The 21,974-nt window shown below is 37.8% G+C and overlaps 1 protein-coding gene across 14 annotated transcripts in view; it reads left to right on the top strand.

Moving 5' to 3' along the window:
• Window positions 1–21,974, top strand: part of LOC143888114 (DNA topoisomerase 4 subunit B (DUF810)) — a 54,120-nt gene that overhangs the window by 18,658 nt on the left and 13,488 nt on the right. For all 14 annotated transcript variants that reach the window (XR_013254482.1, XR_013254485.1, XR_013254483.1 and 11 more), the window contains 7 exons: window positions 531–617; window positions 719–904; window positions 1,206–1,358; window positions 3,646–3,738; window positions 8,224–8,295; window positions 10,864–10,981; window positions 14,424–14,596. Coding sequence is in view for 10 of the 14 variants with exons in the window: in XM_077392425.1 (XP_077248540.1) it covers window positions 531–617; window positions 719–904; window positions 1,206–1,358; window positions 3,646–3,738; window positions 8,224–8,295; window positions 10,864–10,981; window positions 14,424–14,596 (882 nt within the window). In the remaining 4 variants the exon portion in view is untranslated. The remainder of the gene's footprint in view (window positions 1–530; window positions 618–718; window positions 905–1,205; window positions 1,359–3,645; window positions 3,739–8,223; window positions 8,296–10,863; window positions 10,982–14,423; window positions 14,597–21,974) is intronic.

Genomic DNA, 21,974 nt, shown 5'->3' with positions numbered 1-21,974 from the left:
CAACATTTTTTGAAATGTAGGACACTGATACCAATAAGGGTAGTCATGCTGTGAATGCATCTATGAAAAATTATCATAAAACTTAACTGGATTTAACTTAGACAATGGAATTAGTAATAATTTTTAAATAGAAAAATTATAAAAAAACTCAACTGGATTTAACTTAGACAAGTAATTAATAATAATTTTTAAATAAAATTTGTAAGACTCACACACTCAAAATTATAATTACAAATATAACATTGACAAGCACATAGCATGTTAATTAATTCGAATAGAGAGACATATATTTGAAACAAGACAATTATTTGACCAAAGAAGTATCCATTAAGTATTCAGGTATCATAAGGGAGGTTTTTCTTCGAGTTTTTTCCCTAGTCATCTACTATTATAATTTATTTTTTTTGAAAGATGAATCTGCTATTATAATTTCTGTAAGTGTGTTTTTTCTTTGTGCAGTAATTATATTTTTACTAGTGGAATTGCTATTCTTATGTTTGTCTGACTAGTGCATATTGTCATGTTTGCAGTTGAATAAACCTAAGGGTGAGACTGAAATGACCTCTAAGCGTATAAAACTCTATGTTGAAACTTCCATTCATGCTGCGTATGAGCGGGTGAGCCATCTAAATAATTGATTGTCCCACTATATCTCTTTCAGATGCAACATTTATTGGTTAAGTTAGTGATTGTATGGCTTTGTTTTTCATGTTTTTAGGTCTTGTATACCTTGGACACCAAATCTAAATCAAACAAGAGACATCCTTTGGCTATTTTAGCTGATGAACTAAAATTGATTGCTGAGAGGGAATCTACCATCTTTAGCCCTGTTTTACGTCGTTGGTGTCCTGAATCTGGAATGCTTTCTACCATGCTCTTGCACCGGCTTTACTGGAAAAGACTGGTGCTGCCACCTTCTTCATATATGAGAAATAGTTCTCCTCTTCACTTGTGTACATTGTTTTAAATTTCGGCCGAAATCCCAAATTTCGGATTTCGATTTGGATTTCGGCCGAAATTTGGTTGTTTTCAAATTTTGGCCGAAATGATTCAAATTTTGGCCGAAATGACTGAAATTTGAAAAAAAAAGGGTTTCAGTGGGGACCAAAACCGAAATTTAAATCCATGCTTGTGTATGATTGCTTAGAAATCAATTTCTAACAGGTATCTTATGTTTCTGATTGGATTGTTTCATTGTTTTCTAGAGGCCATTTCTTGATGTGGTATCACAACTTTCAGAGGATGTCAGGTCAGTTCTCCCTGCTGCTGATATACTAGACCGCTACCTAAGTCGGATATTCCATTCTGCTTGTGAAGATATGAATATGCCTATAAGCAAAAGCTTGCATTCTTATCAGGTTAGCTATTTGCCTGAGAGCTATGCCCAATTCACTGTAGACATCCACCTTGTGCATGTGTTTATGTCTGTTATGAGTTGTCTATATGTTTTATGTGTTCTATTTTGTTCCAAACTATTTGCATTTAATTACATTTGATATGCTCCTCTAATGGCCACTTTCACGTTGATTATTTGACGTGAGATGCATTAAATTTGTTCCTATGCTTATTGCCATGCAAATATATCATATATTGTAGTATGCTATTGATATAATAAAGAATATATGCATATAGATTTTTTACTCTTCACAACTAAATTTTGAAATTCTAACCAAAAGGTGGGCCCACATATATATGGCTGACCAAGTAGAGGTGGTCAATTAATTTATTGTGTAAGTAAAAGAGGGGAGTTAAAATGAAAGTTAAATGTTGTACGATCAAATAAAGAGTGTGGGGCTGGTGTTTTAGCCCATCCGAAGACTGATGATGTGGCATAAGTGGGGCTGATTTTTAGAACCTCCCTCCCCCCTCCAAAAAAAAACATTTGTTTTGATTAAGAAGTTACATCTTTCTCCCTTTAGTTTTCGATCAGACTTATGGAGTATTCTATTTTGAATAAAAAATAGCTATCTTTGACCCGTTTAATATCTTAAGGTTTGCTAATTTGGGAAGACTTGTTAAAGATAAGATCATGAAGTGTTAACTATCTCATCAAAGATCTTTGGAGTATTCTATTTTGAGAGGGTTCTCTTAAGTAAAAATCATAAGAAATATCCCTCTTTGAGAAGAGTTCTCTGTTTATTTGGCCATGCAAAAGCAATTCCACATATGACCACAAACCAGTCTCAACCCCATAATTTACTTTAACTTCACGAGATATTATGCAGAGAATCCTACTTACGGAAACGAGTTCACATAAGTTCACCCTTGCACCCATTCTTGATTGGTTGTACAACTCGTATGCCAGGTTTTAAATTTCAGTTTAATTTCAGTCAGCGCGGAAATGAAAATGTTTCAGTTTCGGTTAAAAATTTCAGAGGAAATCTTGTAAAATCACGGAAACATATGAAAACATATGAAAATGATAGAATTTTTTTTGGGAATGATATGAAAATGATAGAATTTAAAGATGAAACTTCATGAAATGCTAGAATAATCAGAATTTAAAGATGAAACTTCATGAAATGCCAGAATAATCACAAATACACACTTATAAACCATCACATAAGCAAGCTAATTATCCATACTCCATAACGATTTTACAATATTGAAACCTAGTGACATTCACTGAACACCAAGTGACATACACTATCGCACATGTCTGATAATTCAGTACATGCCAAATTTCATATCTAATTCATTTAAATATTTATACAGAATACATGCACCACATTTCATGTGCAATTCATATAAGTATAATTTTGTAACAATACTGATAAGAATACCACTTTTACAATCACGATTTGGTTCACTATGCATTTCAGTTTTGTTATGCATTTCAGTCATTTTTGTTTCAGTTTCGGTGGAGTTGGAAACCGAAACGGTTTAGTCGTTTTGTGTCGGTCTCGGTGGAAATTTAAAACCATGCTCTTGTTGGATCCTTTTTGAGTTCCCCATTGGACTGTATAACTTCCAAATGGGTAGGGCCTCGCTTAATTTATTTGTTTTCTGTTGGTTCAGTCCCACATTTATTGCAATTCAGTGTAATCATATGATCCACTTTTATGGAACCTGATTCTCTTAGTCTTTGTATATTTCTAATGCTTTCAGTTTTCCATTTCTTTGATTTTTTGTTTTTAGACAAATCCATTTCTTTGGTTATCTTCTTTTTGTTTTTTGTTTTCCTGCTTGGCTAATTCATTAAGTGCCCGTATAATATGCTTCTTGCTTGCAATGGTTATATAAACACAGTCACCTTTGTTAAAGTTTAAGCTTTTGGAGTAATTGGTAGTTTCACATAGTATCAGAGCAAAGGTCCTGAGTTCAAAAATCCTTGATATTAAAAAATCCACATCTAATGGCCAACCCAAAAGAGGGGCCACATGTGCCACGTGTAGGCCACCCTAAAAAGAGGGGCCCATGTGAGGGGGAGTGTTAAAGTATAAAAGATTAAATTTAAGCTTTTGGAGTAATTGGTAGTTTCATGACCTTCATTCTGTTTTAGGGGATGGAATGCTTCAAAATCCAGAATATTTAGTTACATCCATTTAATTTTCATTTGAATCTCATACGTTGGACATCTGAATTGTATATTTAAAGAGATGTCAGTTTGATAGAATTAGTCAAGTCTTCTTTTTTCATATACAGATTGGAGAAGTTTGTGGGCCTATTGTTCTTCATTGGATGAGTGCTCAACATAAGAATACCTTGGAATGGACCGAACGTGCTTTCTCGCTTGAGGTTTGGTTGCCTTCCACAACACAGTTGGCTTATAAATTGTCCCTCCATGTGATAAGTTGTGCTTCATGTTGTTTTCTGTTTATAGGAAATGATGTGTTGTTTTAGCTTTATCTGTACAACTTGGTGTTCATTATTTGGAACGAGTTTTCAAAACCTCTAAATGTGTTCATTGATGCTTGATTGCTGATCTCCCAAAAGAGAGTCCAATTTTTCGAAAAATTGAGAATCTTTTATTGCTAAAATTTGGAAAATCATCAAGATTATGAAATCTCACTTAAACCGGAATCATTTGAATTACTAGTTATTGTGCACTTCAATTGTAAGTAAGATGCAGCATCTCAGGTTTTGAGCTAGGGGACCTGGATAACAAAAAATTCAATTTTATCTTTTGAATGTACCGGTGTGACTGTTACTGTCATTGTATGATCCTCATACTAGGTGTTTTTAAGTTTTAGTTATTTTTCCTTTTTTTTCTGCTCTGTTTTCTCTTCTATAATAATGTCAATAATTTTACTCTGTTACTTGTATCTACTTGGCCGGTGAATGAGGTTATTATTAATACCCGATGGCTTGTTTTAGCTTTGTTATATGCATACTGTTCTTTTACTTCTGGTCACTTGATTGTACTCATTGTTGAAAAGGTTCATAGAGTGAAATATCTCAAATCTTTTTCTGATTGCTGGTCCAATTTCTTTGGCCTTTGATTTTTTCTTGAATTATCATGAAAATTTGACTTGTCATCTGGATGCGCTCTTGGAGTCTCTGTGATGCTGTGCTCTATCACACCTACTTGAATTTGTGGAACATTGGTAGATTGCTGGTACAATTTCTTTGGTCATTGAATTTTTCTTGAATTATCACGAAAACATGACTTGTCATCTGGATGCGTTCTTGGAGTCTCTGTGATGCTGCACTCTTATCACACCTACTTGAATTCGTGGAGTCATGAACCCATTGTTTTGAAAATCTTACAATTTGGGATTCGATTTTACGATTCAAAACAAATCAAATCTTATGCATAACGATTTGAATCCCATGATTACGATTCGATCATAAATCGTACGATTCATATGATTCATGCGATTTATCCAAATTAAGTTTTGAATGAAAGAAAATAGGACTTTCTTTCGAATGACCTCATTTCCTTTCTACATTATAAGAAGCCTTCAAAATCTCTCTCATTAGAAGGAAGGAGACAGATGAGGAGTAGGAGTTCAAATCAATCGAACCAGTCAAGCAGCATGTGCTTGAGGGCATTACTTACATAGAGGTGGAGACGACTATAATGAGGACAACACCGACGACTCCGGTCTTTTATGATTGATATTTGTCGTTCCATGTTTGAGACTTTGAGAATTGATATGATCTTGTGAGTGTTTTTTATTTTTAAGATTATTATCCAATATGCATGGGTTTGGATGAGAAATAGATGATTAGTATGTGCCAAGTTTGTTAGAAAACAACTTGTATTACGATATTGAATGGCTAATCATGGTAGTTTCTATTTGAATTAAAGAATTTGGATGAAAAATGAATAATTGGCTATTTTTTATTCTTTATTTTTTTTATAATTATATAAATATATATTTATGAATGACTGAATCTTACGATCTACGATACGATTTATAATCTGATACGATTCAACCCCTATTACGATTTACGATTTGATTCCGATTTTCAAAACCCACTCGATCTTGCCGTGTGAAATTATTTGTATAAAAAAATGCTTGGCACTGGTGCTTTTGATAGTTTGTGTACTGTTTGTCATTATGCCAAATGAGGATGTAGGAACTTCCCTGTTGTGAGTTGTAACTTACATATTCATTACATGAATCTTATCTTCTGGTTGGTCTTACATCATTGTAATAGTTTTTATGTGATTTCCCCCTTTTGACATTATGTTGCGCCTTGGCGACCCAATATATTGCAAGTTGTACTGGGTTCAACTTTTGATATAGCATCTGTCCCTTTGAATTGCTCGTGATTCTTTATTTTTATTTTTATAATAGCCGATTTTATTGAGAAGAAAAGACCGAGGTAGTCGAAGTACACAGAGATGAGAAATTAGGCAGACATATTTAAAAACTAACAAAGCAAAACATTAAGGTGGAAGAGAATTGAACAGCGCCAATTTGTCCATGAATACACTATCTCTAGCAAGAGCATTGGCGACTGAATTGGCCGATCTGCGCATGTGATGGAAAATCAATGGTGAGGACCTCGACCAATCAACGATCTCGTCAAAAAACCGATCAAACCTCCCTAGGTGATTCAAAGAGCCCTCTAGCCAACGTATGACATTTAAAGAGTTCCCTTCTAAGATCACATATTTTTTTTTGAAATGGTAACATGCTATTTATGGATAAAAAGAACCGAGATGGTCCTTAAGGATTACAAATTAGAAAGGAAGCATAAACAAAAATCAAGGTGGGAGGAAATCAAACCATTCCAAACCCAATCTAGACATACGCGCCCTTCTACGATCACATTAACCAGATGATCTCTAGTTATCAGCTTTATGCCTTGACGAACCGCTCTCCTTCTGCCTCCGAGGAGTCCGCCACTCCAATAGGTCCTGCAAAGGCCCATAGAACATCTCCATTCTTGTCCCTCAAGACACCTTCAATTCCGGTCGGACCTGAATTCCCCAAACTTGATCCGTCAAAGTTAATTTTTATGAAACTGTGTTGGGAGGAGGGGGAGCCCATTCTTGCACCACAATTCTTCTAACCTCTCCCCCAGAACACACCACTCTCCACCCTTCCCATAATTCATAGGCGGAAACAAATCTAAATGCTGGAGTAGCCTTCACCCAAAAGATTTTTTTTTTCTTAATTAATTGTTTTTTTAATAAACAAAAATGTAGAGTTTTTTGCAACACCATCGAAGACTAGAATTTCTCTCTTTCCATATTACCCAAATGGTAGTGAGGAAGGTGACATTCCACAAAATCCTTCCTTTTTCCAAGGTCCCTCAATCCAACATGAAAGTAAATCAATCAATGTTTCCGGAAACACCCAATGAATACCAAATCTACATAATAATTTGGTCTATATCTCCCTTGCTACTTTGCAATGAATAAACAAATGGTCCACCGATTCTCCCTCCTCTTGGCACAAGGCACAATGGTTCACAATGATCATTTTCCTTTTACGTAGAAAATCAACCGTCTAAATTATCTGGAGAATGGTCCACCGATTCTTTCTCGTACTTTCTTCATAAATTTTTGTAGAACTTCCTCATACGTCTATGGTCAAAATCTTTGGGCGCCTTTCTGTTGTCATGAATTTTGAATCCATTTTTTCAACCAGATCATTCATTTCCTTTTGTGCTCTTTGTTTCAACTGTTGTAAGTGCCTTAGTTATTTATTGACCAAATTATAAACTTCTTGTTCAAAACTAAATATGTATTTTTTTCTCCATCCTCCAATCATGCTATTTTAGTAGTGGGTTAATTTCTCCTTTTCTGGATGAGAATCCACTGGCGAATTGTACAGCAATCATTTAAGGCTTTTCCATTATTGTCTCTCACAACCTACGTATTCAACCATCCAATTGTCAATGTAGAATGCTTCACACTATCACAGCACATGGACCACATGAGATCCTTACTCACATACACCAAGCAATGGTATATGCTGCTAGATTGTAACTACAATGGGCACAAATGCCGCACGACAGTAACTTAAGACTTACACTCTTTAAATCAGCCAGCACAATCATCCATGCATGCAAAACACATATGTACTGGTTGAATTATACTTGACAAGAAAAAGGCATTTTTAGATATCCGCACAACCATGTTTTGATAATTGGGTGAACTCACTTTGTTTTACAGTTTCTGCTTGGCTGCTGAGAACTTTTTGGGAATTGTAATAGCATTTGACAGATGGTTAAACAATGTAAAACAAGGTGAGTTCGCCCCATTATCAAAACACGGTCCTGCAGATACAAGTCCCCAACATTTTTATTGTATGTTTATAACTCTTATTATTGATATCAACATCCAATTATAAAAGTGTAAAACAATGTGAGTAGTGCCGTTATCAAGATCTCCTAGTGTGGATTTCAGCTGCCAATAATAAATGAAAATAAATAAAACTTACAATAATACAAGAACATTGATGACTAAAATGTCCTTACACTACTGTATGTATGATATATAATCACTAGCTCTTGTATCTCTATTATTTATGCTGGACCACCTTTCTACTTTCAAATAATTGGGGTTAAATTAGAAGAAATCTGCTTTGCTAAGTTGATTTATAGTCTATTAAGGTGATCATTTTTTTTGTCAATTTTTATCATAGGAAATATTTTCCTCTGCCCCATTTGTTTTAATATTTCAAGTTGAGCTAACTTCCCCTGAGTCTTTATTTTAATACATCACATGTTTACTGGTTACTTGTTTTTCTTTGAGTTAAACTTTATAATGGAATTAAGCCTTAATAATGCAAGTATTTTTCTGAAGTATATGTTTTACAGGATTGGGAGCCTTTGTCATCTCAACAGCGACAAGCAGCATCCATAGTGGAAGTCCTTCGGATCATAGAGGAGGTGTGTTTCTTTCTGCGTTAATTATTCACAATCCATTGTGGCATTATTCTGTCTGTGAATGAACTTGAATGCTTACACACATATTGGGATGTTTTATGCTTTTATCTCATTACAAATAATTGGGATGCAGTTGCTGCATTGGAAAAGTGATTAATTGAATATTCCTAAAAACATTTATTTTAGTTTGCCTTTTAGTAGGCATAGTGACGATGGACATGTACCTATGGAACAAGAAAATAAAAATATATTCATGGTGGATTGTATTGTGGTTATTACGGCTAGCACAACATGAAGGATGTGTCAATAACAGGTGAGCGTAAAGGAGAATGGTAGAAAAATACAGTATTACACCAAAGGAAGAAACAATCTTACACTTGTCTCGATGTACAAACAGAGTCCGTGTGCATAAGTGTACGTTTTAACACATGGTGTGGACATCACCGGTGTCTGTACTTGGTGTGTATTGGTTGTTCATTCTGAGGATGGTCTTTTGAAGAATGTAGTTCTACCATTCACAAGGGAGATGCTTTTAATCATGGGCGAGTGCTGTCTTTTGCAAGTGACAGCACTCTTGGAGTCTTGGTTGCAGGGGAGTCCCCTGTGGATGATGTCTATGAGGGTTGAACACTGTTGAACCTTTTAAAAACTTATTGAGTGAATTTTTTTTTAATGGAAACTTATTGAGTCAACTTGAAGCTCGATAGCATCAATTTGACTCAATTAGGCATTTAGGCTTCTATTTGATTAATGTGGAAACTTAGTCTCATCGCGTTCTTTCCCAAGACTTAGTTGACTCTTTGACTTGTCTTGACTTGCAAGGCCCAGTCGAGCCATTGTGTAATGGGACTTAAATTAAAAAAAAAACAACGAAAGGCTTAGCAGTTATTATATTTTTAAAGGAAAATGATATCTGCACTCCCTTGTTTTGATTATGGCACTCCCCTTTTTTTAAACTTTCCTGATTAGCTGTTGATATCATCAACTTGACTCGGTCAGGCATTCAGGCTGTTGATATAATCAACTTAACTCGATCAGGCATTCCGACTTCTATTTGATTCAAGTGGGACCTTAGTTTCATTGAGTCCTTTCCTAATACTTAGTTGACTCTTTGACTTGTATGACTCAGCCGAGCCATTACGCCAGGGACTAATAAAAACTGATAGGCATTAGTTATTATACTTGTTAAAGGAAGATAATATTTTCACTCCCTTATTTTGATTATGGTAATCACCTTTGTTTTGAACTTTACTGATTGGCAGTTGATAACTTTTTTGGAATTGTAACAGCCTCTAACAGCCTATTAGAAAGTGTAAAATAAAGAGAGGAGTGCTATTATTGTAACTAAGTAATGGGGTTGCTATTCCTCTTTTTAAACCTCCTTTTAAAGTCTGAACAGTCCTTATATAATGCCTTTAAAGATAAAACAAATAAAGGTAATATTCTAGAGATATTTTATTTTGATCTTTCTTTTTGAGATTTTCATGGTATATTGCCGGGTAATATATCTTGTAATAAATGGTAAATAAAAAAAAGGAATTAAAAATATGAATAATATGGAAATTTTGTCATATGTCAGAAGAAAATGAAAATTTCTGGAAAATGTTTGGACAATAGCATTATATTATTTCATAAATATCAGGAAGCCTCTCTCCCTTTTTCTCCCTCCATCTCTTTGCTTTCTCATAACATTGTAAGAAATAATTTTTTTAAATACTGCATAAATATCCAGCCTTGTTTAAAATCTTCGAGATATTTTTGACTGAATAAACCCAATCTAGTTTGGGACAAAGGCTTTGTTGAGTTGAATTGAGTTGAGTAGAATAAAACCCAATCTAATGGAATGGTGTGTTGCCACGAGAGCATGCTGCAAACTTCTCTCTCCATTACCGCCATATTGCTGTTGCTGATCTCCAACAAGGAGAGGGGGCTTGTCGCTTCATCCCCACACGTTTGAAGTTTGAACCCAGCCCCCTCTCTCTGTGTGTATCTCCGATAACAGTTGCCATTCAAAAAAAAAAATAAAGAATAAAGAAAATCTCCGATAACAGTCTGGCCAAACCAAGAAAACAAAGGGAAGAGGAAGATTGTTTTCTTTGACTTCTAAAAAAAAAAGAATCTGGACACAGCATGGTAAATACACATTACGCACTACATCATCATTTTTTATTTTATATCTTATAATTTTTTGCTTCTTTTTTTTTAAAGATGAAAACAAAAAGATATTCTCATTCTTTATTTATTCCATTATTTTTGTTTTCTGTTTTGTGTCTATTTATTTGTTTTCCCATTTCTTTTCATTTTTCCTTATCTTTTGTGCTTCCCCCCATTTCTCACTTCAAATCTACAAAACCAACTAGTGCTATTTTTTTTTTTTCATATTCATCACTTCATAATCTAGTTCAATCCTTTTAATTGTTTCCATCTCTTTTTGTTTTTTCTATCTTTTCATTTTCTTATTCACCTCTTCATAATTATAACCTTCTAGTTCCATGCGAAAGTTCTGATTTTCCACGCTTTGGTTATTATTACCCTCTTAGCCTTCAAATCTGACTTTTCTATGACATGCAGACTGTTGATCAATTCTTCCATTTGAACCTTCCGATGGATATCATACACTTGCGATCTCTACTGTTTGGAATTGTTCAGAGCTTGGAAGCTTACTTGCTGGGACTAGTCAGTCAGCTAGGTATAGTATGGCGCCCATCATTATGTACTGTTATGTTTAGCATATGTCTACTTGTTTATGTTTTGCTCTTCTGTGTGCATGTTAACCTTTATAACATAGTAGATTTTAGAAACATTTTCTTTCACTTGTGTAGATGATAGACGCCTTTAGCTATTTGTTGGACCAGTTATCTTGTTGCTTATGTTGATATTGCATTACATGTAGGCAATCGTGCACACTGAAGTTTCTTTATTTCCTTCCTCCAAAACATCATATTAGGTCCATTTAGAGGATAATTAAAGTATTTAGATTAGTTAATGTGAAAAAAACCATTTCCAGAACCGTTTCAGCCTTTTTGCATATAGTGTCATCCATCGGTCTTCTGCGCCACTTAGAAACCTGCGTTTCAATCAATAGAAAGGGGATTTTCTTCCCAAAGAATAGTCAAGAAAGGAAGCCAGATGATGATTGAAATTATACAAATCAGAATTTCTTCTGTACAAGCACAACAATGATTCAAAAGTCACTAACTTCAAGTACTAGCAGCACCTATGTGCATCTATATATAATTATTGAACAAGTGATCCCTTAAAAGCGAGAGTAAGACAAAAATCCTACAAGTAAAACAAAAAAAGAAAAGAAAAATGGAACAAAATCAAGATTTACAAATTAGGCATGTGATGTCAAACAACATCTCTACAATGGAGTATGGACCCCAAAATTCACTAATCTATTTGCCTTGGACCATCCTTGGAAGAAGGAACATTCTACAACTTTTGGATATAAAATTGTCATTCTAGTTCCATTCCCCTAAATGAAAGATTTTGCCTTCGCATACTTGGCATAAATGAAGTGGAAGCATGCTTCAGGAGTTCTTTGTGACTGTAAAATACCTACCAAGTTGAAGGGAAAGTTTTATAGACAGTTGTGAGGCCAGCCATGCTGTATGGCTCAGAATGTTGGGCTGCCAAGAAGCAGCATGTGCATAAGATGAGTGTAGCGGAGATGCGAATGCTTAGATGGATGTGCGGCCACATAAGGTTAGATCGAATTAAAAATGAAGACATCCGTAAAAAGATGGGGGTGGCACCAATTGAGGAGAAGATGAGAGAGCACCGCTTAAGATGGTTTGGACATATCCAACGTAGGCCTTTGGGTGCTCCAGTGAGAAGAAGTGACTCGTGCCAAGTTGATGGAGTAAAAAGAGGTAGGGTCAGACCGAAAAAACAACTAGGGTAGAAACAGCGATGAAAGACTTGAGAGCTAGGAACATAATAGAGAACATGACCTTAGATAGGATAGAATGGAAGAAAATGATCCGTGTAGACGAACCCAACTAGTGTCAGGATTAGACTTGGTCAATTTGAGTTGGGTAGATCTTTTCACCTTCTTCATGAAAATTTTCTAAAGGATTCATTAGCCGACCCCAACTAGTTTGGGACAAAGGCTTAGTTGAGTTGAGTTGAGTATACTTGGCATAAATGATTCTAGCCCAGATATCATCCAGGTTGGATAAAAGCCTTCAAGACCACTCTTGCAATGCACACTTGATTCCAGTTGACAAGATAGACCTTGCTAATTGGGTGATTGTCAATGTCATTCCATAAGACATTCTTTTGATCCTCTCGATCTTATTCTCCGCTGAGAGGATCAAAGATAGGTAGTTCATTGGAATATTAGATAGTGTAGCTTTTAGGAGTGTAATGTGCACGAGAAGAGATATCTACTTTTACAATTTTCCATCTTTGATTGTCATCTCCACTACTGGACCCCGATCATGAGGAGAGATCTCCCTCTTTTAGGGGAAGGCCCAAATATTTTACAAGAAGTTAGGAAGTCTAAACACCCAATATGTGGGCTATCATTCTGGTAGATCATTTGGAGTGTTGATATCACAAATGGTTGACTTGCCCTTGTTGATCCAGTGCTTTTAATTTGTTCGAAAAAAGCTACCCATAAATTGATGGGTCTGGCTTGGTCTTTTGAGGACTTGGCCATGAAAATCATATCATCTCCATATTGGAGGTGACTCACAATATGTCCACTCAGTGCCACCCCAATGCCAATCAGAATGACACATTCATTAGCTTTTCATAGCACCTCTATATAAACAATAAAAGGAAACCCAAAAACTAAAACTAGTAACTCACTTGCTATTTCTGTTACCGACTACTCTCTATTTTCACACGGTTTCTAGAATAACCTCTATAACAAACTTCAAACCATCAACTTCTAATAAGAAATCATTTCTAAGTTCAATTTAACACATTTCTACAAAGCATCTACGCTAATTAGTTAAAAATCACTCTTAGATCCCACCACGAGAAATTATGAAGTTTGCAATTTTCATGATGAATGCCTTCTAGAACCCCTATTGACATGGCATTTTCTTGACTCTCCTTTATTGATTTTCTTTCTCTTTGTAGTACGTCGAACTAGCTATTTATATTATGTGGATTAGGGTCTATGTGGATTTCCTTGTAGGGTGAGGCTCTGTGCTTTTACGGAAGATGCCATCAAAATTTATCTCATTATCACCAATATCTATTCAAGGTCTTGTGTACCAGTTTCCTTCTAGCTTCTTATGAGTTCCACACACATTACTATTCTAGCAGTGGTGCGTGATACATTGCATATATTACAATTTTTACCTCTCTCCAAGCTTTTTTTAACTTATTTTATCTATTTCTATTTTCAGGAAGGTTGCGTTCAAGTTCTTTGCTATTGGGTTGTTGATTCTTCTTTTGTTAAATGACTGACATGTAAATAATATAGCAATATGAAAATCTTTATCCCCACTGAGAGCTCATTTATGTGTTTGTGATATTTAAACTTAGGTACAGCTTTTAACTACAAGGAAAGCAAGCAGAACAAACTAAAAAAACAATGAACAGCTACATGGAGAATGAATGAGTTACACACACATGGGACTGGGGAATTTGGAAACAAAACCCGCAGAGCTGACTATGACTATATCTTTTTTTTTTAATCCACTGACACAGTCTATAATATATTAATGTAAACATAAAATGAAACAAATTATTTTTTTCAGACTAAACCACTGTATTGGAGTAAAGATTAACCAATAACCAAACAAGAATGGATAGAAGCGTCCAATAGGATTTGAGGCACATAGATTAAATTATACATATTAACAAAATTATGTTACAATGACAATGTTACATGCTTTGTTGATTGAATTCCGAATGGACAATCCAGCTTTGATTTCCTAATCACAGCAATGGTCACTGCTTGATGAGCTGTTGGCATTTCACTATACATGCCTGCATGTTTGTAGCTGGGTCAATTTTTCCTTCAATGGTATTGATACTTTCTGATATAAACTTTGTTACTAGAAATCATGGATTTTTTCTTAACTCGTTGATTTCTTGATATGAATTGTTATTGATATGAATCAACAATGTAGTGCATGACCTTGATTAAATTTCTTTGAAAAGTGCAGTTGACAAGAATCATTTGTTTCCTGCTGCTCCTGCGTTGACGCGCTATAAGGAGATCATGAATCCCTTTATGAAGAAAAAGTTGACCGAGTGTAAGTTTCTGGAGGAGAAACTACAGAACCAATTGAATGAATTGTCAACTTCCAAACTTTGTGTTAGACTTAACACCCTTCATGTAAGTTACACTTCCTTCAACACTTGGAAATCAGAGTTTGATTATTTTAGTTTCCCAGTGAAGGAATGCATGCTTTGGAATTTTTTTGCATACATAAATTCATGCACACACACTCGCACACACATTCACACACAAATAAACAGATGCAAATAGACTACTAGGAGTCCACCAAAAGTAGAAAACTTGCTATAGATTGTACAATAACACAAGTAATCCAATAGAGATTCACAAACAATGCTAGAGAGAGATAGAGAGATTAAACGACAACATAATCAAAGCATGATCAAAGTAGTGTAAAACTCAAAACCCAAAAGGTAAAGCTCATAACTATCCATTAGCCTCTTGAAACATATCTCAAAACTTCATATTTATAGCCAACAATACCTTAAAACCCTAGATTAATCCTAATCATTGTTATAGGATCATTTCCAACTCTTAGATCGACCTAAATAATGCATAACTTCTATTTTAGGGCAGCTCGAATTCAAAATACGAAGTGTATTACATGTTCTAAAGCACTATCCACATTTTCTCTACATAGGGCCAAGCAAAGCCTACTGAAACTGTATTACATGTTCTAAAGTACTATTCACATTTTCTCTACTTATGGCCAACCAAAACCTGCTGAATCTTTACCCAAAAAATTAAATAAAATTTGCTAAAAATCTGCATAAATTATTATAAGTAGGTTGACCAATTTTTGTGACAAATTGGGGCCCATGGGCCCCAGTATGGATGTTAGTGTGACGTTCTGAATACTTCCCAGACATTCTGAAAACTATTTGCGAACTAATTTCCGGCGCTGTCATGCATCCATAAAATGTCAGTTGTTAATGCCACTGCATCAATCCCTCCAGGTTGAAATCTGTCTTCGAGTTTTCATCATCAATTTCCAACAACTTATGGTAATCCAACTTTCAAAAGTCCTTTTCTGAAAAATCATGCCTTCGATTGTAGGCTTGTTCTTCCATGTATCGTTCAATTCATGACAACCTGCCATCTTCGAAAAAGTTTAATTAGGGCTGTTGTGAAGCTCAAGGTTGTATCGATCAAGCACAACTTGGAAGTTATCTATCTTAAATTTTCCTTCAAGCTTTACTTTGCTACCCAATAATATAAAATCAATTCTCTTGTCCACTTCTTTACAGTCATTTGAATTCTCTCATCATTCTTGAAAAGAAGCTCAAAGTTTCTGAATTTTATCTACCAATATCCAAGATCGAATCAAACTCTTCCACTCTCGAAAAATCAAAATTCGTGAGAAGTATGGAATTTACTTCCTCGAATACCTTCTCGTCAAAAATCTTACTCGATTAATTCTACTTCAGGAGAACCATTTTCAAAAACTTGCACTTGATCATTCTTTCATTCTTATTCGTTCAATCTTCTTTAGTTTCTTCTCCATCACTATTATAGTTGGGAACTTGGGATCATCTTTAATTTCGTAGAACTCTTCATATTTTTCATTGTTTTCTAGGGAACTAATCTTCATATTTTTTAGGAAAAGACATTGTTGGGTTTTGAATCATCATTGCTATCCAATGCATTCCCAATTTCCCATTCTTTACATTCTTTGACAATCTTCTGCAAATTAAGAAAAGTGGAACCGATCTTTACAAGATTTGGGTTTAAAAATCTTCTTTCATTGGGAAACATGCAATTTTCCCATCTTTTGCGAAAGAATGTGTTTCCCTTTCCTTATGAGTTTCATCTCGATCATTTTGCCATCTTTCTCTAGCAATATGTGACGTGCATCCATCAGTACTACATCACACCATAGTTTCTTTTTGCACTTGGGTCCGATAGAAAATGACACTAAGCAATGGGTACTGACAAAGACCTCACATCCTTTCCTGAACCATTGTTTCTTGTACGGTTGGGGTGCTTTTCTTCTTTAAGTCCACCATCTCCGGTTGGGGTGCTTTTCTTCTTTAAGTCCACCATCTCCCTTGAAACGAGGTTTTCTTCAATTCTCCGTTGTTAATAAGATGAGACAGTTTTCCTCTTTAGGTACAGTCAAGGTTTGAAATTTTGGTTTCTGCCTCAGCCGAAAGCAAAATTTTGGTGTAAATTTTATAATTTCGGCTGAAATTTTTAATTTTGGTTTCTATTTTTAATTTTGGTCCCAGCCACAATACGAAATTTCAGTCTGAAATTTTGGACTTCGGCCGAAGTTTAAAACCATGGGTACAGTACATCTGAAATGTGGCAGATTGCTTCCATGTCTCTTCATTGATGATCTTTGGAGGTATTAAGATTGTCTTTTGAACCAATAAACACTCTTCATTTTGATCTTTTATAAGAGAATCATCTCGTGTAGGATCCTTTTGGTGGCCGTTCCACACGTTTCTATACTCACTGTTCTCTTGAGGGCCACACCGTCGATTACTGCTATTATCTTCATCCTGAGTTATGTCCTTCTCAGACTTCAGTTGCTGCTTCCGATGGCAGTGTTCCTCCAGTGCCACTGTTGAGCATGGTGATTCCTTCTTTGCTTCGAAGGTTGATTATGAAGAGTGTTGGAATATGTAACTTGCCTAAGGGCATTTAGGACTTTGTACATTCCTTTATGTTTTAGTATAAAGATGAGTCAGGGGGAGATTACCCTAACTCATTCATTTTCTCTCTCTAAACTTTCGGTTAACATGGTATCAGAGCCTTAAGGGTTTTCTGATCCCTAGGGTTCTCTATCAGCTTCCATCTTCTCTCCCACCCCCCTCCCCTCTCGCCGTGAAACCCTAAACCCAACTCCAGGCAAAGTTTCATCCGAGGCACACCGGCATGCTGTCTTTTTCCTCTGAGTCGAAGGTACCAGACCCTCCCTCCCACCATTTTCTTCCTAGATTGGAAAACTTTTCCCAGGATCGAGGATTTGCACCCGCTCAAAATTTTTCAGGAAAATATTTTCTTCCCAGCTTGGAAAACTTTTTCAAGGATCGAGGATTTGCACCCCCCCACACGAAATCACTTTCCTGGAAATAAGTTTCCAGGGCTGCATTTCGCCTCGCCTCCGAAATTTTTTTTTCCAGCCCCCAATTCCTAGGTTTGTTGGTAAGCCCCCTACCCCAAGTTTTTCAACCCACATTATTTTTCCTCCTCTTCCTTTCATCCCTTGGTAAACCCTACCACTCTTTTCTCCCTGTTATTATGTGTTAGATCTTCATCTCCTATCCTACTTTGATTCTTGTTTGTCTTTGCGGCTCCCCTCTGTGCCCCATGCTTTCCCTCTTGTCAAGCTTCGTCGATGCCCTTCATTCTTGGAGCCGCGTCTAGCTTTCTTGGCGTATCCTAGTTTGCCCACCTATTCTGTTTTCTCCTGTTATTCGTCTTGGTTTGGATTGTCTGTTTCTTTCTTGCTTGTTGTTATGGAGGAGGTGCTTGACAATCCTTCCACAGGAGTGGCTGCTGGTGTTCGTCCGACACCCTCTTTGGCTTCTTCTTCGTCATCATCTCTCTCTGTGGATGGATCATTCCCACAGATCACTATTGTTAAGTTGGATAGGGCAAACTACGTTACTTGGAAAGCAGCCGTCGAGAAGTATCTTATTGCCCGTGGGAAAGCCCACGTCATTCGTCGTGATCCTCCTCCTACGACGGATCCCACCTTTGATCGATGGGACTGTGGCAGAGTATGGCCCCTCACGTCTCTGGACCCTTGATGCTTTTGCCTACTGCGAAACGGATCTGGGATCAGGTTACTCTTCTTTACTCTGGCGTGGCAAACATTAGTCGGATCTGCTCTACCTATTCTGAGTGGGTGCGTTTCCGCCGTGGTGATCTTCCTCTTGCCACCCATTACAGCCAATTCGTTGGCCTCTGTCAGCAGCTTGATGTTTACATGCCGCTTACCACGGATCTCACAGAGGCTGCCCGTCAGAGGGATCAGATCCGTGTTGTACAGTACTTTGAGAGTTTGGGTCCAGAGTACATGGATCTTCGTCAGCAGATTATCGGTTCTGGCGCTATTCCTTCCCTTACTGAGGTTTACTCCCGCGTTCAACAGTGCTCTCCTGGTGATCCAGTGATATCTGTTTCTATTGATGGTTCTGCTCTCGCGACCTATGATGGCAGTACTCGCCCGCCCGTGGTGGGGCCTCCTCTGGTCGTGGCCGTGGCCGTGCCGGCCGTGGCCGTTTTTTTGCACTCACTGTCAGCGCGAGAGACATTATATTGACCATTGCTATACCCTGCATCCCGAGCTTCGTCAGGCACGCTCGACTCAAATGGGTGCTACTATTGCTTCTGCTTCAGATTGCGCTCCCTCTGCTTCTGTTCCTGCACCAGCTGATTCCACCTATACATTATCCCGTGCCGATTATGAGGAGTTCCAGCGTCTGCGGCTCAATTCTCGTCCTCCCTCTGCAGGTTTCGCCCAGCCAGGTAGTTCACCCACTACCCTTCTATCTAGCTCAGGGCCATGGATCATTGACTCTAGCGCATCCAATCACCTGACTGGTAACTCTTCTCAGCTTCATTCTTTTCGCTCTTTCTCATCTCCTCTCAGTCTATCACCCTTGCTGATGGGTCCACTACACCTATCACTGGTGTTGGTCATATCTCCCCTCATCCTGCTCTTACCTTATCTTCTATTTTATGTGTACCAAAATCACCATTTAGTTTACTTTCAGTTAGCCAAATTACTAAATCTCTTCACTGTTCTGTCTCATTTTTCCCATCTTACTGTTTGTTTCAGGATCTCTTGACTGGGAAGACGATTATAACGGGTCGTGAAGTAGATGGACTCTATCGTCTTTACTGCCGGCCGCCTACTGTCTTACATAGCTCTGTGGATACATTTCAGTGGCATTGTCGCCTGGGGCATCCTTCACTTCAGCGGCTGCAGCAGACTTCTCTGGTTCCCGAACCTTTTTCTAGTTTTCAGTGCGAGTCCTGTGAACTCGGGAAACACCATCGTGTGTCGTTTCCGTCCCGGATCATTAGTCGAGTGTCTAGTTCATTTGAATTAGTCCATTCTGATGTAATGGGACCCTCTAGGGTCGCGTCTACTACTGGCTTTCGGTATTTTATTGTGTTTATTGATGACTTCTCACGCATGACCTGGTTATATTTACTGAAGAGTAGATCTGACGTGTTCTTTGCTTTTCGCACATTTCATTCTGAAATTAAGAATTAATATAATTGCAATATTAAATGTCTTCGTACTGACAATGCTAGAGAATACTTTTCTGATACTAATGGCTTTCAATCCTATCTCTCCGAACATGGGATTCTACTTCAGTCTTCATGTGCGTACACCTCTTAATAAAATGATGTTGCTGAGAGGAAACTTCGTTATATGCTTGAAGTAGGTCGCACTCTTCTTTTTCAGATGAGTGTTCCTAAGGCATACTGGAGTGATGCCCTTCTCACGGCGTGTTTCTTAGCAAATCGCCTTCCTTCCTCCGTCTTAGAGGGTGCCTCTTCTTTCGAGATTTTATCTCCTGGTAAGGAACAGTTTCCTCTGACACCTCGTGTATTTGGATGCGTTTGTTTTGTTCATCACCTTGGACCTGGCCGTGACAAACTCGATCCCTGGTCTAAGCGTTGTCTTTTTGGGGTATTCCCGTACGCAGAAAGGCTATCGTTGCTATAGCCCTCGTCTGCGTCGCTGGTTTGTCTCAGCCGATGTTACGTTCTTTGAGTTTGAGGCATTCTTCTAACATGGCGCGACATCTTTCACCCCTTCTCTCGAGTCCGAGGTCTCGCTTCCCTTACCAGATCTACCTGCTTCTCTTCCGTCATCTCCTATTTCCGTGCAGCCAGCTTCTCCAGCTTCTACTTCTTCTGCCAGGTTGGAGAAGCCAGCTCCACCTAAAATTACACAGCAGTATCAGCGGCTCCAAATTACAGATAGGTCTCTTCTACCTCCTCTCGCACAATCATCTTCTGAGCCGATGATCTCTCCCTCCCGCTCTTAGGTATCTTCTCTTCCGCCTTCCTCTGTTGTTTCTGATTCTCCTATTGCATCTCATACGAGATCCCGTTCCACCGCACATCCTATTTCGAATTTTGTTTCTTATGATAAGCTCACCAGTACCTTCCAGAGCTTTGTTTCCTCCTTGTCTTCTATGTCTTCATCACAGTCAGTGGCTGAGGCTCTTGACCATCCTCGCTGGCGTGATGCTATGAACATAGAAATGGGCGCTCTTCATAGTAATGATACATGGGATATGGTTTCCCTACCCGCTGGTGCTCGTCCTGTTGGTTGTCGGTGGGTTTTCTCCATCAAATACCTCCCTGATGGTACTGTCGAGCGCTAAAAAGCACGGTTAGTCGCGAAAGGATACACTTAGACTTTTGGTGTTGACTACACTGAGACCTTCAGTCCAGTTGCGAAAATTCCCTCTGTCAGTGTGCTCCTGTCTCTTGATGTTAATCATAGCTGGCCCCTTCATCAGCTGGATGTGAAGAATGCCTTCCTCCATGGCGACCTGACTGGGGAGGTGTAGATGGAGCAACCACCAGGGTTTGTTGCTCAGGGGGAGACTTCCTCCTACGTGTGTCGCCTACGCAAGTTACTCTATGGCCTCAAACAATCTCCGCGTGCGTGGTTTGGGAGATTCAGTGAGGCAGTCATGCGCTTTGGCATGAAACAATGCGCAGTGGATCACTCAGTCTTCAGTTATCACTCTTCACCTGGGTGTATTTTGTTGATAGTTTATGTGGATGACATAATCATCACAGGGAGCAATTCACAAGGTATACAACGTTTGAAAACTTTCTTGCAAAAGGAATTCTCTACTAAGGATTTGGGTCTGCTCAGGTATTTCTTGGGGATAGAGGTTGCTCGTTCTTCTAGAGGCTTGTTCCTATCACAGAGAAAGTATGTCTTGGACTTGCTAAAAGAAACAGACAATCTTGGCTTCTGCACCCATGGATCCTAATGTGAAACTCGTTCCAGAAGAAGGAGAGTTGTTGGAGGATCCTGGCAGGTATCGCAGGCTTGTCGGTAAACTTATATATCTCACGGTTACTCGGCCAGATATTTCATATGTTGTTGGAGTTGTCAGTCAGTATATGAGCTCTCCACGTACTTCTCACTGGGCTGCGGTGACACAAATTCTCAAGTATTTGAGAGGGGCTCTAGGGAAGGGATTGATGTTCAAAAGACATGGCCATATGAAAGTTGAAGGCTTCTCTGATGCAGATTGGGCTGGATCCCCAACAGATAGAAGGTCCACCACTGGGTATTGTACATTTGTAGGTGGCAATCTTGTTTCATGGAAGAGTAAGAAGCAGGATGTTATAGCTAAGTCCAGTGCAGAGGTTGAATACAGGGTAATGGCACAGACAAGCACAGAACTTATTTGGCTACGTTCACTTCTTTCTGAAATTGGCTTCGTTTCATCTTCTCCTTCGCAGCTTTATTGTGACAACA

The sequence above is a fragment of the Tasmannia lanceolata genome, unplaced genomic scaffold (assembly GCF_043159265.1).
Source record: "Tasmannia lanceolata isolate RefF3 unplaced genomic scaffold, GAP_Taslan_0.1 ptg000012l, whole genome shotgun sequence".
In the NCBI taxonomy this organism is placed as follows: Eukaryota; Viridiplantae; Streptophyta; class Magnoliopsida; order Canellales; family Winteraceae; genus Tasmannia; species Tasmannia lanceolata.
Note: the sequence above shows the minus strand (reverse complement) of the source record. Positions and strands in the feature narration are given on the sequence as shown.